This window comes from Pimephales promelas, chromosome 3 (genome assembly GCF_988280905.1).
Source record: "Pimephales promelas chromosome 3, fPimPro1.hap1.1, whole genome shotgun sequence".
Lineage (NCBI taxonomy): Eukaryota > Metazoa > Chordata > Actinopteri > Cypriniformes > Leuciscidae > Pimephales > Pimephales promelas.
The window spans coordinates 7460619-7477278 of NC_142771.1; the positions used below are offsets into that span (position 1 = coordinate 7460619).

At 40.0% G+C, this 16660-nt stretch overlaps 1 protein-coding gene across 1 annotated transcript in view; it reads right to left on the reverse strand.

Moving 5' to 3' along the window:
• Positions 1–11324: 11324 nt before the first annotated feature.
• Positions 11325–16660, reverse strand: part of LOC148981940 (interferon-induced very large GTPase 1-like) — a 30973-nt gene continuing 25637 nt past the window's right edge. Inside the window, exon 3 of the mRNA XM_089129289.1 lies at positions 11325–16612. Within this exon, the coding sequence (XP_088985415.1) occupies positions 11873–16612 (4740 nt within the window). The 3' untranslated portion in view covers positions 11325–11872. The remainder of the gene's footprint in view (positions 16613–16660) is intronic.

Genomic DNA, 16660 nt, shown 5'->3' on the forward strand with positions numbered 1-16660 from the left:
AATGGCTAAGAAAATCACATAAACATTAACTTATAAGATGATTTAATGGGTTATCACTTTCGAACAATAGGTGGCGCAGTTACGAAATAGATGTGATGTGGTCAGAGTGAGGTGACAATGACACATGCAAAGTTTGGTGTCAAAATGTGAAGGCATTGCAGAGATAAAGCCTAAATAGTAATTTTGGCAGCATGCCTAAACTTTGATGCTGTGGTATACGAAAACGGTTTAGTCTATCATCGTGCAATTCATAACTTTTAGTCGGCACGGTCTGGAGATGATACGATTCAATTTTCGTGAAAATCGGACAAACGGTCAAGGAGGAGTTCGAAAAAGAAGGTTTTTCAAAGAAATAAAGATGGCGGACAGGAAGTTTGGCTGATTATGGCAAACCTGAGATCTATGTTTTCAGCATAACCCAAGGAATCTATTAAGATCAGTTTCATTGCAATAGGCAAATTTATTCAAAAGTTATTAGCGTTCTCAGAAATTAATTATAACTTTTGACCAACAGGTGGCGCTGTCTCAAAATCTTTTGAGTACCTTCAGGGCATGCTGCTTATGGCACACACTGAGTTTCGTAATGTTATACCAAAGGATTTATTTTGTATAGCATTGTATTTAACAAAACTGTATTGAAGTCAATGGGAATTTCACGTTTTGTTCTATTATAGCGCCACCAAGAGGCTCAGTCCAACAATTTTTTGTGTGCGTCCTCAGAGTGACCCCATACATATGTGTGTCAATTTTGGTGAAAATATCTCAATTCGCTTCCGAGTTATAAACATTTATATGAAAAAACACGTAAAAAATGACTGACACATGACTTTGTTTGAATTTTACTACCCCTTACTATCAATATTTTCGCATTTGGGCATTTGCATTTAGTTAACAAGCTATGATTCCGTGTTTCTGACGGTGGTTTCGTCTCGATCGGAACAGCGGTTTTGAAGATATCGCCAAGTGTTTTTTTCGCGCTAAATCGCTACGCTACGCCATCCGTGAGACGAAACCCGACATATTTGGTATCGTTGGACTCGGCAACGATTCATGAACTCAAAAATATAACTCCCGTGAAAATAAGTGTACCACACCCAAAGTTATAAGCGTTTGAATAAAACAATTCACCACTAGGTGGCGCTGTTTCGAAACTTCTCAGTCTCCTTCAGGGCATCGTACTGATGACCCATACCGAGTTTCGTAACAATTCGTTCATGCGTTCAAAAAATACAGCATTTTAGCACATAATTCAAAATGGCCGACAGCCAAAATGGCCGATCTGGGAAAATTGGATATCGGTCGACTCGGCATGACGCCCTGAATCTAACGAGACCAAGTTTTTGATTTTTGGAGAAACCGTTCAGAAGTTATGAGCAAAAATAGCCATTTTTCATATCTCCGGACCACTAGGTGGCGCTGCGCCGAAACGCAGCATGTAGCCTCAGGTCATGCTTGTGATGACACGTACCAAGTTTGGTCTGAAAACGAGTAAGCGTTGCGGAGATACCGCCTCACGTCTGTTTTTGCAAGCGCTACGTAAAATTTGTTTGCGCGTTTATCGAAAACAGTTATTCGAATCATCTTGAATTCCATAACTTTTTGTCAGCACTGGCTGGAGATGATCCGGTGCGATTTTGGTGAAAATCGGACAAACCGTCTAGGACGAGTTCGCAAAAGTAGTTTTTTTAGAAAATTCAAAATGGCGGCCGTTTTTTTATGACGGAAAATGACGTCATAGGGTGCGATCGAATCGCCATGAGCTCAGGAACAAGAGGAAAAAAGAATTTTGTTGGTAGGCCTTACGGTTCAAAAGTTATTAGCATAATAAAAGTGAAACTTTGGACAGTTGGTGGCGCTAGAGGGAATGCATTAGAGACACCAAAATTGGTGTATTTAAAGTTGGGACTGTCCTCTATCAGAATGTCAAACCAAAACAACTTTCCCGCAAACCGGTCTATGGGCTGCCATAGACGCCAAGTCAGAAACGGAAGAAGAATAATAATAATAATAGGAAACGGAACAGATACAATAGGTGCCTCCGCACCTTCGGTGCTTGGCCCCTAATAATAAGAACCGGCACAGATACAATAGGTGCCTCCGCACCTTCGGTGCTTGGCCCCTAATAATAATAATAATAAGAACCGGCACAGATACAATAGGTGCCTCCGCACCTTCGGTGCTTGGCCCCTAATAATAATAATAATAAGAACCGGCACAGATACAATAGGTGCCTCCGCACCTTCGGTGCTTGGCCCCTAATAAGAACCAGCACGGATACAATAGGTGCCTCCGCACCTTCGGTGCTTGGCCCCTAAATAATAATAATAAGAACCGGCACAGATACAATAGGTGCCTCCGCACCTTCGGTGCTTGGCCCCTAAATATAGCTGCAAGCAGCCATTACCGGGGCCAAGCGCAAGAAGCGGCAACATATGCCAAAATGGCAAGGAGTGGCAGACCAACTGCAGCAAGGAGCAATTAAGGGCATTTTGAGAGAACTTTGGGCAAATGGCTAAGAAAATCACATAAACATTAACTTATAAGATGATTTAATGGGTTATCACTTTCGAACAATAGGTGGCGCAGTTACAAAATAGATGTGATGTGGTCAGAGTGAGGTGACAATGACACATACAAAGTTTGGTGTCAAAATGTGAAGGCATTGCAGAGATAAAGCCTAAATAGTCATTTTGGCAGCATGCCTCAAATTTGATGCTGTGGTATACGAAAACGGTTATGTCTATCGTCACGCAATCCATAACTTTTATTTGGCACTGTCTGGAGATGATACGATTCAATTTTCGTGAAAATCGGACAAACGGTCTAGGAGGAGTTCGAAAAAGAAGGTTTTTCAAAGAAATAAAAATGGCGGACAGGAAGTTTAGCTGATTATGCAAAACCTGAAATCTATGTTTTCGGCGTAACCCAAGGAATCTATTAAGATCAGTTTCATTGCAATAGGCAAATTTGTTCAAAAGTTATTAGCGTTCTCAGAAATTAATTATAACTTTTGACCAACAGGTGGCGCTGTCTCAAAATCTTTTGAGTACCTTCAGGGCATGCTGCTTATGGCACACACTGAGTTTCGTAATGTTAGACCAAAGCATTTGTTTAGTATAGCATTGTATTTCACAAAACTGTATTGAAGTCAATGGCAATTTCACGTTTTGTTCTATTATAGCGCCACCAAGAGGCTCAGTCCCACAATTTTTTTTATGTGTCCTCAGAGTGACCCCATACATATGTGTGTCAATTTTGGTGAAAATATCTCAATTCGCTTCCGAGTTATAAACATTTATATGAAAAAACACGTAAAAAATGACTGACACATGACTTTGTTTGAATTTTACTACCCCTTACTATCAATATTTTCGCATTTGGGCATTAGCGTATGGTTAACAAGTTATGATTCCGTGTTTCTGACGGTGGTTTCGTCTCGATCGGAACAGCGGTTTTGAAGATATCGCCAAGTGTTTTTTTCGCGCTAAATCGCTACGCTACGCCATCCGTGAGACGAAACCCGACATATTTTGTATCGTTGGACTCGGCAACGATTCAGGACCTCAAAAATATGACTCCCGTGAAAATAAGTGTACCACACCCAAAGTTATAAGCGTTTGAAAAAAAAAATTTACCACTAGGTGGCGCTGTTTCGAAACTTCTCAGGCTCCTTCAGGGCATCGTACTGATGACCCATACCGAGTTTCGTAACAATTCGTTCACGCGTTCAAAAAATACAGCATTTTAGCACATAATTCAAAATGGCCGACAGCCAAAATGGCCGATATGGGAAAATTGTATATCGGTCGACTCGGCATGACGCCCTGAATCTAACGAGACCAAGTTTTTGATTTTTGGACAAACCGTTCAGAAGTTATGAGCAAAAATAGCCATTTTTCATATCTCCGGACCACTAGGTGGCGCTGCGCCGAAACGCTGCATGTAGCCTCACGTCACGCTTGTGATTAAATGTACCAAGTTTGGTCTGAATAGGATGAAGCGTTGCGGAGATAAAGCCTTACGTCTGTTTTTGCAAGCGTTACGTAAAATTAGTTTGTGCGTTTATCAAAAACGGTTATTCGAATCATCTTGAATTCCATAACTTTTTGTCAACACTGCCTGGAGATGATCCGGTGCGATTTTGGTGAAAATCGGACAAACGGTCTAGGACGAGTTCGCAAAAGTACGTTTTTTGGAAAATTCAAAATGGCGGCCATGTTTTTATGACGGAAAATAACGTCATAGGGTGCGATCGAATCGGCATGAGCTCAGGAATAAGAGGAAAAAAGAATTTTGTTGATAGGTCTTACGGTTCAAAAGTTATTAGCATAATAAAAGTGAAACTTTGGACAGTTGGTGGCGCTAGAGGGAATGAGTTAGAGACACCAAAATTGGTGTATTTAAAGTTGGGACTGTCCTCTATCAGAATGTCAAACCAAAACAACTTTCCCGCAAACCGGTCTATGGGCTGCCATAGACGCCCAGTCGGAAGAAGAATAATAATAAATATAGCTGCAAGCAGCCATTACCGGGGCCAAGCGCAAGAAGCGGCAACATATGCCAAAATGGCAAGGAGTGGCAGACAAACTGCAGCAAGGAGCAATTAAGGGCATTTTGAGAGAACTTTGAGCAAATGGCTAAGAAAATCACATAAACATTAACTTATAAGATGATTTAATGGGTTATCACTTTCGAACAATAGGTGGCGCAGTTACGAAATAGATGTGATGTGGTCAGAGTGAGGTGACAATGACACATGCAAAGTTTGGTGTCAAAATGTGAAGGCATTGCAGAGATAAAGCCTAAATAGTAATTTTGGCAGCATGCCTAAACTTTGATGCTGTGGTATACAAAAACGGTTTTGTCTATCATCGTGCAATTCATAACTTTTAGTCGGCACGGTCTGGAGATGATACGATTCAATTTTCGTGAAAATCGGATAAACGGTCTAGGAGGAGTTCGAAAAAGAAGGTTTTTCAAAGAAATAAAGATGGCGAACAGGAAGTTTGTCTGATTATAGAAAACCTGATATCTATGTTTTCGGCATAACCGAAGGAATCTATTAAGATCAGTTTCATTGCAATAGGCAAATTTATTCAAAAGTTATTAGCGTTCTCAGAAATTAATTATAACTTTTGACCAACAGGTGGCGCTGTCTCAAAATCTTTTGAGTACCTTCAGGGCATGCTGTTTATGGCACACACTGAGTTTTGTAATATTACACCAATGCATTTGTTTAGTATAGCATTTTATTTCACAAAACTCTATTGAAGTCAATGGGAAATTCACGTTTTGTTCTATTATAGCGCCACCAAGAGGCTCAGTCCCACAATTTTTTTTATGTGTCCTCAGAGTGACCCCATACATATGTGTGTCAATTTTGGTGAAAATATCTCAATTTGCTTCCGAGTTATAAACATTTATATGAAAAAACACGTAAAAAATGACTGACACATGACTTTGTTTGAATTTTACTACCCCTTACTATCAATATTTTTGCATTTGGGCATTAGCGTATAGTTAACAAGCTATGATTCCGTGTTTCTGACGGTGGTTTCGTCTCGATCGGAACAGCGGTTTTGAAGATATCGCCAAGTGTTTTTTTCGCGCTAAATCGCTACGCTACGCCATCCGTGAGACGAAACCCGACATATTTGGTATCGTTGGACTCGGCAACGATTCAGGACCTCAAAAATATGACTCCCGTGAAAATAAGTGTACCACACCCAAAGTTATAAGCGTTTGAAAAAAAAAATTCACCACTAGGTGGCGCTGTTTCGAAACTTCTCAGGCTCCTTCAGGGCATCGTACTGATGACCCATACCGAGTTTCGTAACAATTCGTTCATGCGTTCAAAAAATACAGCATTTTAGCACATAATTCAAAATGGCCGACAGCCAAAATGGCCGATCTGGGAAAATTGGATATCGGTCGACTCGGCATGACGCCCTGAATCTAACGAGACCAAGTTTTTGATTTTTGGAGAAACCGTTCAGAAGTTATGAGCGAAAATAGCCATTTTTCATATCTCCGGACCACTAGGTGGCGCTGCGCCGAAACGCTGCATGTAGCCTCAGGTCATGCTTGTGATTACATGTACCAAGTTTGGTCTGAATAGGATGAAGCGTTGCGGAGACACAGCCTTACGTCTGTTTTCGCAAGCGTTACGTAAAATTAGTTTGCGCGTTTATCGAAAACGGTTCTTCGAATTATCTTGAATTCCATAACTTTTTGTCAGCACTGCCTGGAGATGATCCGGTGCGATTTTGGTGAAAATCGGACAAACGGTCTAGGACGAGTTCGCAAAAGTACGTTTTTTGGAAAATTCAAAATGGCGGCCATGTTTTTATGACGGAAAATGACGTCATAGGGTGCGATCGAATCGGCATGAGCTCAGGAACAAGAGGAAAAAAGAATTTTGTTGATAGGCCTTACGGTTCAAAAGTTATTAGCATAATAAAAGTGCAACTTTGGACAGTTGGTGGCGCTAGAGGGAATGAGTTAGAGACACCAAAATTGGTGTATTTAAAGTTGGGACTGTCCTCTATCAGAATGTCAAACCAAAACAACTTTCCCGCAAACCGGTCTATGGGCTGTCATAGACGCCCAGTCGGAAGAAGAATAATAATAATAAATATAGCTGCAAGCAGCCATTACCGGGGCCAAGCGCAAGAAGCGGCAACATATGCCAAAATGGCAAGGAGTGGCAGACCAACTGCAGCAAGGAGCAATTAAGGGCATTTTGAGAGAACTTTGGGCAAATAGCTAAAAAAATCACATAAACATTAACTTATAAGATGATTTAATGGGTTATCACTTTCGAACAATAGGTGGCGCAGTTACGAAATAGATGTGATGTGGTCAGAGGGAGGTGACAATGACACATGCAAAGTTTGGTGTCAAAATGTGAAGGCATTGCAGAGATAAAGCCTAAATAGTAATTTTGGCAGCATGCCTAAACTTTGATGCTGTGGTATACGAAAACGGTTTTGTCTATCATCGTGCAATTCATAACTTTTAGTCGGCACGGTCTGGAGATGATGCGATTAAATTTTCGTGAAAATCGGACAAACGGTCTAGGAGGAGTTCGAAAAAGAAGGCTTTTCAAAGAAATAAAGATGGCGGACAGGAAGTTTGGCTGATTATGCAAAACCTGATATCTATGTTTTCGGCATAACCCAAGGAATCTATTAAGATCAGTTTCATTGCAATAGGCAAATTTATTCAAAAGTTATTAGCGTTCTCAGAAATTAATTATAACTTTTGACCAACAGGTGGCGCTGTCTCAAAATCTTTTGAGTACCTTCAGGGCATGCTGCTTATGGCACACACTGAGTTTCGTAATGTTAGACCAAAGCATTTGTTTAGTATAGCATTGTATTTCACAAAACTGTATTGAAGTCAATGGGAATTTCACGTTTTGTTCTATTATAGCGCCACCAAGAGGCTCAGTCCCACAATTTTTTTTATGTGTCCTCAGAGTGACCCCATACATATGTGTGTCAATTTTGGTGCAAATATCTCAATTTACTTCCGAGTTATAAACATTTATATGAAAAAACACGTAAAAAATGACTGACACATGACTTTGTTTGAATTTTACTACCCCTTACTATCAATATTTACGCATTTGGGCATTAGCGTATAGTTAACAAGCTATGATTCCGTGTTTCTGGCGGTGGTTTCGTCTCGATCGGAACAGCGGTTTTGAAGATATCGCCAAGTGTTTTTTTCGCGCTAAATCGCTACGCTACGCCATCCGTGAGACGAAACCCGACATATTTGGTATCGTTGGACTCGGCAACGATTCAGGACCTCAAAAATATGACTCCCGTGAAAATAAGTGTACCACACCCAAAGTTATAAGCGTTTGAATAAAACAATTCACCACTAGGTGGCGCTGTTTCGAAACTTCTCAGGCTCCTTCAGGGCATCGTACTGATGACCCATAACGAGTTTCGTAACAATTCGTTCATGCGTTCAAAAAATACAGCATTTTAGCACATAATTCAAAATGGCCGACAGCCAAAATGGCCGATCTGGGAAAATTGGATATCGGTCGACTCGGCATGACGCCCTGAATCTAACGAGACCAAGTTTTTGATTTTTGGAGAAACCGTTCAGAAGTTACGAGCAAAAATAGCCATTTTTCATATCTCCGGACCACTAGGTGGCGCTGCGCCGAAACGCAGCACGTAGCCTCAGGTCATGCTTGTGATAACACGTACCAAGTTTGGTGTGAAAACGAGTAAGCGTTGCGGAGATACAACCTCACGTCTGTTTTCGCAAGCGCTACGTAAATTTTGTTTACGCGTTTATCGAAAACGGTTATTCGAATCATCTTGAATTCCATAACTTTTTGTCAGCACTGGCTGGAGATGATCCGGTGCGATTTTGGTGAAAATCGGACAAACCGTCTAGGACGAGTTCGCAAAAGTAGGTTTTTTGGAAAATTCAAAATGGCGGCCGTTTTTTTATGACGGAAAATGACGTCATAGGGTGCGATCGAATCGGCATGAACTCAGGAACAAGAGGAAAAAAGAATTTTGTTGATAGGCCTTACGGTTCAAAAGTTATTAGCATAATAAAAGTGAAACTTTGGACAGTTGGTGGCGCTAGAGGGAATGAGTTAGAGACACCAAAATTGGTGTATTTAAAGTTGGGACTGTCCTCTATCAGAATGTCAAACCAAAACAACTTTCCCGCAAACCGGTCTATGGGCTGCCATAGACGCCCAGTCGGAAGAAGAATAATAATAATAATAATAATAATAATAAGAACCGGCACAGATACAATAGGTGCCTCCGCACCTTCGGTGCTTGGCCCCTAATAATAATAAGAACCGGCACAGATACAATAGGTGCCTCCGCACCTTCGGTGCTTGGCCCCTAATAAGAACCAGCACGGATACAATAGGTGCCTCCGCACCTTCGGTGCTTGGCCCCTAATAATAATAATAAGAACCGGCACAGATACAATAGGTGCCTCCGCACCTTCGGTGCTTGGCCCCTAATAAGAACCGGCACAGATACAATAGGTGCCTCCGCACCTTCGGTGCTTGGCCCCTAATAAGAACCAGCACAGATACAATAGGTGCCTCCGCACCTTCGGTGCTTGGCCCCTAATAATAAGAACCGGAACAGATACAATAGGTGCCTCCGCACCTTCGGTGCTTGGCCCCTAATAATAATAATAATAATAAGAACCGGCACAGATACAATAGGTGCCTCCGCACCTTCGGTGCTTGGCCCCTAATTATATAAAAATATTGATAATAGTATAGTTTATTAATAATGGTATAATAATAGCAATAGAATAAGACATTTCAACTACAGAATATATACACACGCAAAAAATAAGTTAAACATATATTTAATATTTAGTTCTTTGTGTTAAATTTCAGTTTTATTGATCAGTAATAGGCTAGCCATTACAACAGAAGTAGCTTCAGTCAAACATACAGCAGGATACAATGTTAAAATAGCCTAAATATAAAGTTATGAAACTTTACTTTGCCCTCAGCCAAAACCATTTACCAGAGAATCATTTATAGATTAATGAGACCAAAGGTAAACACAAATTACGAATTATATCTTATGTTTAACCTTTAGACTAGAGACATCCGAGCCAGCGGCAACCGTTAGAAGCACTGGCCGTGGTACGGCTGTTCCAGGCGGGGGAGACGAGCGCTGGGCGGGGGCGCAGCAACGCCGAAAACTTCCTGTTAAATTTTTAAATAGGCACTATCTTTATAAACAAACCACATATTTGAGCTTTAAACAACTACATTGTCGACTGAAAAACTATTAAAACTACATTTCGTGACACAATAACAGTAGTATTTAACCTCTAGTCTAAACGTTAGGCTACTATTACTAATTAAATCATGACCAAATACAACCAAAAACAAACGTTCAGTCTTGCTTGTGAAAGGTACTTCCTCGAAAGCTGTTTTCAGTTGTGTGGCGATTTGTCCAGCCCCAAGCAGCGCCATAAATTTTTCTCAATTCCCGGTATGAGAGGTATGGGAAAGTTGCTCTCCCCAATATGGCGGCGCCGTTGACGTACGCTCCAGTGGCCAATAGGGCGTCTATGTATTTATTATGTCTATGGTGCACATAGCCTATAAGGATAAAACTGTGGGTCACATATTAGGGTTTAAAAAATACCAACTTAAATCAACCCTAAATGTATTCACAAAATAAATGGGCAGTTGTTTCTTCAACAATACTACCACAAAATGAGCAAGTTTCATCAAGATCAAGTTACAGATAGATGGAACATTGTTGAGCTTGTGATAACGTCAACATGGCAGATGTCCGGCTCGACAAGATTTGGCTATAAGTACCTACTCTTTTTGCGCTCGCTAAGTACTTATTGAAATTAAGTACCAACTCATTGAGTATGTGGTTTTGAACGCAGCCTCAGAGCTGTTATCTTGGCAAAAGGAGATTGCAAAAAGTATTTAATAAAAGGGTGCCAATAATTGTGGCCAATGTGTTTTGAAGAAAAACATATATTTCATGATGTGATTTACCCACTTTCATTATTTTACTTCATTGAAAGGTTAGATTTTTTTTAAATTAAAGATCAAAAGGACAAACAATGCAGATGTATTTTTTACAGCCTTTGTTTATCATATTTACCAGGGGTGCAATCAATTCTGATCACAGGTGTATAAATATTGTGATATTCCGCCACATTTTACACTGACATGCCCCCAACTTCGAGTCCCAAGCTTACCACTCGTATTTATGACTTTGAGGGGAGTTTCTTTGCATTCAACTAACTGAAATGGTTTGGTTAACCAACATATACATGTTGTATTTACTTAATATTGTTGATTGGTAAATGCCCACAAGGGGGAGATGTTGTATGTGCGGAAGTGGTACACGTACAGTACGAGGCGAAGAGAAAGTCTGTTTGTGGGCATGCAATGCTTAAATAAAGAGACGTGTGTTACCTGAATTTGATCTCTCTTGATGTGACAACAACATTGAAGAGATGAAAGTCAAACAGGTTTCAAACAACATGAGGGTGAGTAAATTATGACCCAATTTAATAAAAGTAAATGTACTTTTATTACATCCCTAGTGAAAATCAGTGCCTAAAGATTATTTATTTCTGACAAAAATGCTATATTAACTTTTAAAGAATTTAAATAATATATACCATTTTTGTTTCGGGCCTATTTTATTAATTAATTTATTTATCACAGCAAAACATTCAAGTGTGAATCCTTGGGCTGGATTTGTCACAAAACTCAATTATCCTCTATCAGGACAGAGAAATCAAGGTGCAGAGAGCAGGAGACAAAGTGATGGAAAATATGAGTTTGAAAAAAGTTGGTTTATTGAATAATCTCATACATATGTTTCAGTGCTCACACTTTATTGTTCTGATGTCTGACTAGTGCAAATCCAACCTTATTATTTATTATAGCCAAGCAACAGCAATGAAAAATGACTGCTTCACAACTTCATCCTGTGATGTTAAAACCCTTGACATGGAGACATTCTCTAATCTCTTATTCATGAAGACAAACATCAATGAAAGCACACAATCATAAGATTAAACAGCAATAGTAAGCATTGCAAGGGCAAGAAAATATGTAATAGGCCTACTAAATAAAAAAACCCCATAAAATTATAGAAATTAATAATACAATTATTAAATGATGTAAATCAAATATGAATAATATGAATAAATGATACAATTATGTAAATCAAATAATAATGCAAATAATAAATGATTAAATGATAAATCAAATGACAACTACATAACTGACTAATGTTTATTAGTGATTAAAAATTAAAATCATATCAAAAACAAAGAAAATAATAGAACAACAACATAGAGATTGCTATTGAGATTACTTAGATACAATGCACAAATTATCCAAGCTCTGAATAGCATCTTTTTGTTTGTGATTTCTCCATTCAGGTGGAATCTCACCATGACCCTGGAATGTTTTATTATAATATTTTTCCAGATCTTTCTGGAATCGGCACACAAACCATTTCCAGTAGGACAGTGCAGAGAGATCAGGGGTGATGCTCCACTTCGCATAATCTCCTCCTGCACTTCTGTAATCTTTATATGGAAACGACTTATAAGATACAAGAAACCTTTTATCACTTGTTACTGAAGTTGTGCAAAAATTAGCACAGAGATTCACTGTTTGATAGTAATGCCATCCTTTAATTCCATCCACTCGATGGAAAGGAACACTGTGATCTCCAGGATGGTTTGGTACGGTGTTGGTGCAGACGGCTCCACAGAACGGACACTGAGCCCAACAGCACTGACAGAAGTGACCAATCAGAAGCTCATCTGGTCTTTCTTTATCGTCCAGCTTTACTGGAAAAGTCTTTGTGAATCCACTGCTGATGTCCGATATTATAGCGGGAAGTTCTTTCTTTATCACATCTTCTAGGAGTTTCACATCAACATCATCATGTTTGACTCCACTGAGGTCTTTTTCAGAGAAGATCAGCTCACCTGAGAGCCGCTGTGTGAAACTCTTCAACCATAATCCAACATCTCCTTTATTCACTTGAACATGTTCAGTAGATTCATGTGCAGCTTCCATGATCTTCTGCTGCAGGAGTTTAATGTTCTCCTTCATCTTGGGTAAAACACTGACACTGAACTTATCAGTGATGTACCGACTGACTTCATCTCTGATGAAACTCTTGAAGTGATCTGTGGGAGTTTTAATGTAGTTCATGTATTTGTCAAAATCCTCCTTTTCTGCCAGTGTCTTCAGGATGTGTTTCTCCAGTTTTGATCTGTTTCCATTCAGTGATTCACAGTTTGATCTCATTTCACCAGCCAGATCTCTGACAGTCTTCTTGTAGACACTCTGCTCAATGGGCTCTTTCAGTTTCTGACAGATGATCTGACCAAAAATGGCCGCTGATGTTGATCCACGACAGTATTTCTGGAAAATATTATAGTACTCTTCTCTCTTCTTCATAAAATATATTACTGGATCATTGACTTCCCTGAACATCCTGTGCTGGTCAGTGATCATCTTGTTTGCTTTCTTACAGATGGAAATAACCAAATCCCTGAAGAATTCATGCTTGAACACATATCTCACTGATCCTTCCTGATGTTGTACTATTCTTGCCTTGATGTAATCTATGAGCTGTTGAATGCAGCTCTTGTTGTAGCCCATCTTTGAAATGTTAAATGACTGAATCTCTGTGTCTGTATGCTGAGCAATGTCTGTGACTAATACTCTTATTTGATCTTCTTCCTCGTTAGTTAGAGAACTGCCAACAACGAAACCTTTTGTTGATTTTATGGGATGTTTGATATCAAATGATTTTTTTACTTTTACATAATCAGAAAAACTGGGCACAGAGAAAATATTCCTGTAGTCCTCAGAAACACTTTTATATGCGTCACTGAGGATCTCTCTCACATCTCTCATTATATCAATGTCTTTGATTTCAGGAGTATCGGACTTGATCTTCTTCACACACTGTTTCCAAAAGAACTCAAACTCTTTCTTCAGTGTTTCTTCATCATTATCTTTCAGTTTTAAGGCAAGTTCTTTGCTCTTTTCATAGAGAGTGTTTTCTTGATGTGTCTTCAGAGCATCAATCTCTTTCTTCAGGTTTCGCTGCTGAAGAACCTCATTTAATTTCCTCTTGGTTTCTTTCACAATGTTTTCCTGAATATCTTTGATTTTGATTTCAAATGATATTTTCCACTGAATCAGTATATCTTTATCCTTGTCTTTCTCAAAGAATTCAGACATTGATTTCTCCACTTCTTCTCTTGTCATCTTCAGTTCTCTTTGAAGATCAGTTTCCTCAACCTCATGAATTGTTTCATTTTCTATTTGGTTGTGTAGTTTGTTCTCAGTTTCCTTCATGGCACTGCGAAGACTCCAGGTCCACTTGCTGTATTCGGTCTCCAGTTTCCTGTAGGCTGAAATCTCCAGAGAATTTCTGAAGCTGAAGACGAATCGTTCATCCAGTAAAGCCTCCCAGAGATCTTTAATACGGTCTTTTAAGTCTTTCAGCATCATGCCATGTGAATTTGAGGCATGGAAAGTAATAGTTTTCTTTAGCTCTTGAATGTTCTCGCAGTAGTTTGGGTTTGGTGGTGCCATCGGTGGGCTTCCTTCCCAGAGCTGAGCGAAATACTTCACATCATTCTGAACATCAAATCTAATGACATCACTGAAACGCTCTGCATCACAGACTTCCTCTTTAGCAGCGAGTTTTGTCATCTCATCCAGTTTCTCCTGCAGTCGTCTCCTTCCCTCCATGTTTTTCTCTCCAGCTGTGACGTCTGAGACGTTCTGATGCACAAACACACAGCTGGGATTCAGTCTGACCTTCTTCATCCTCATGAAGGCCTGAACAACAATCTGAAGAATGTCCTGCATCTCAGATGGGTTTTCTCCAAAGATGTTGATCAAGGTCAGATTTCCAAGACCAACAACAAATGTGGCCAGTTCATTGTCATGATGTCTTGTTGATCTTCCAGCCAGTTCTAGAGCACGAAGACCCTCAGTATCAACAACCAGAATATAGTCAAAGTTCATCTGTGTTTTCATCTCATCTGAGACTTTGACCAGCTGCATGAAAGCTCCTCTGGTGCACCTGCCAGCACTGACGGCAAACTCCAGTCCAAACATGGCGTTCAGCATGGTGGATTTCCCAGAGCTCTGAATCCCTAAAACTGACAGCACAAAGACTCTCTGGTCTCCCAGTTTCTGTAACAGTTCATCTATAACAGCAGAGATCCAGATCACAGGAACATGAGCAGCATCTCCATCCATCAGCTCCAGTGGAAATCCAGAGATCATCATCTCTGCTGCAAGACTCGGGAGAGAAGAGAAGTCAAACTGCAGATCTTTCTTGTTCTTCTTCACAGATGAACATGATTCATAGATCTGACTGATCTCTCTCATGATGTGCTCCACACCAAAGGATGCAGCTTGAAGATCCTCAGATATTCTCTCAAGTTCTGCTTGTTCAGCTTTGAATTGTTCAGGTTTTTCATTGTTCTCTTTCAGTTTTAAAACTGCTGACCACTTTTTATCATATTTATGATGTAGTTTAGAAAGGTCAGCTGATGTGTGTTCATCCAGGAAGACTCTGAGCCATTTGAGGAAGAACATCCTTTCACATTCAAAATATGAGTTCATTGTTTTATGAAAGTGAGTCATAAACTCACCGGTGTCACATTCATGCTGTTGTTCACGGATTTCCTTCATTTCTGTTTTTATTCTACTTATTTCCATTTCTATCTTTTCTCCTTGAGGTCGATGTAGTTCTTTGTTCTTCTGACTCCACTGATGCCACAGTTTCCCCTGATGAGGCAGATTTGATTCTTTAATTTCTGTCAGATCTTTATCCTTCAGTAAACTCATCATCTGCTGTGCTGCTTCTCTTCCTCTCCCGCAGTCTTCATCATCTTCCTCATCTACTCTGATGTCTGAGTGTTTGGACATATCTTCAAGTCTGAAAGTGGAAGATGATTCTGAGAGACAATCATTTATGGCTTTTCTGAGTTCCTCAGATACATCTGACTGATTTCTGTCTTTCAGACCAATCTTGAATTTCCCTTTCTTCATCTTGCTTAAAGTAGATTCATCCTCCGTAATAAGACAAATAAGCGGTGTTGTGATTCTGAACAGGTTCTGGATCTTTTCTGCACTTCTGTCATTTTTTTGAAGTTGTGGTAGAAGAACAACATTGACTGAGGCCATTTCAGTGAGGATCTTCAGCTGTTTCTCATGATCTCCTGCATCACCGTGTAGATTACAGAACGCAACACAGTCCGTGAATTTATCCGTGTTTTTCCCAGAGGGGCAGAACCAGGCGATCTCCACCACTCCATCCATCAGGACTCTGGTTCTGCTGCTGCCTGGACAGTTCCTGTGGAAGAACGTGTTGTGTTTCTCATTGATCAGACTGTTCATCAGCTGAGACTTGGATGAAGACACAGAGCCAAACCTGAAGAAACACACCATTGGAGTTTGTGCCTTGTAGACCGGACGGGTTTGACTGATGGTCTCATTGTTGGAGTTTCTCTTCTTCCAGCTCTTGTTGATTTGTCTGAATGTCCAGAGAGGAAACTCAATCTGTTGTGTGTCTGGATCAGGAACAAGCAGAGGCAGAGCGTACTGACACTGGGACAGTTTAGTGACCATCAACTGCTTCAGGAGACCATCAGCAGAATGAAACACGGCCATCTGAACATCCATCGGGTGGATGCGATCAGATTGACTGGGTCCAGTGTTTGATAAAGAGGTTGTGTTGGGAAGAATATAGTTAAAAATATCAGCTTCATCTTCAGATGAGTCAGTATCTCCTTGTTGTATTTGATTCTGTTCATTAGTCTCTTTAACACTGATGTATCTTGCTCTGTAGTCCATCATCAGTAGTTTTTGTATGAAAGTCTGACTCAGCTCCTCTTCAGCACAAGACTCTCGGGACTGTAATGAATGTTCAGTTATCTGAAGAACATCTGCAGCTCTTAGTTTATTTTGGCACCTGTCTTCCAGATGAATTCTCTGAAATAGTTGCTTTAATTTATCTTGATCTGCATTGACTCCTGCAGTTCCAGCATCCCTGTTTTCTCTCTGTTTAATAGATAAAACAACATCTGATTTAAACAGAACTGATATTAC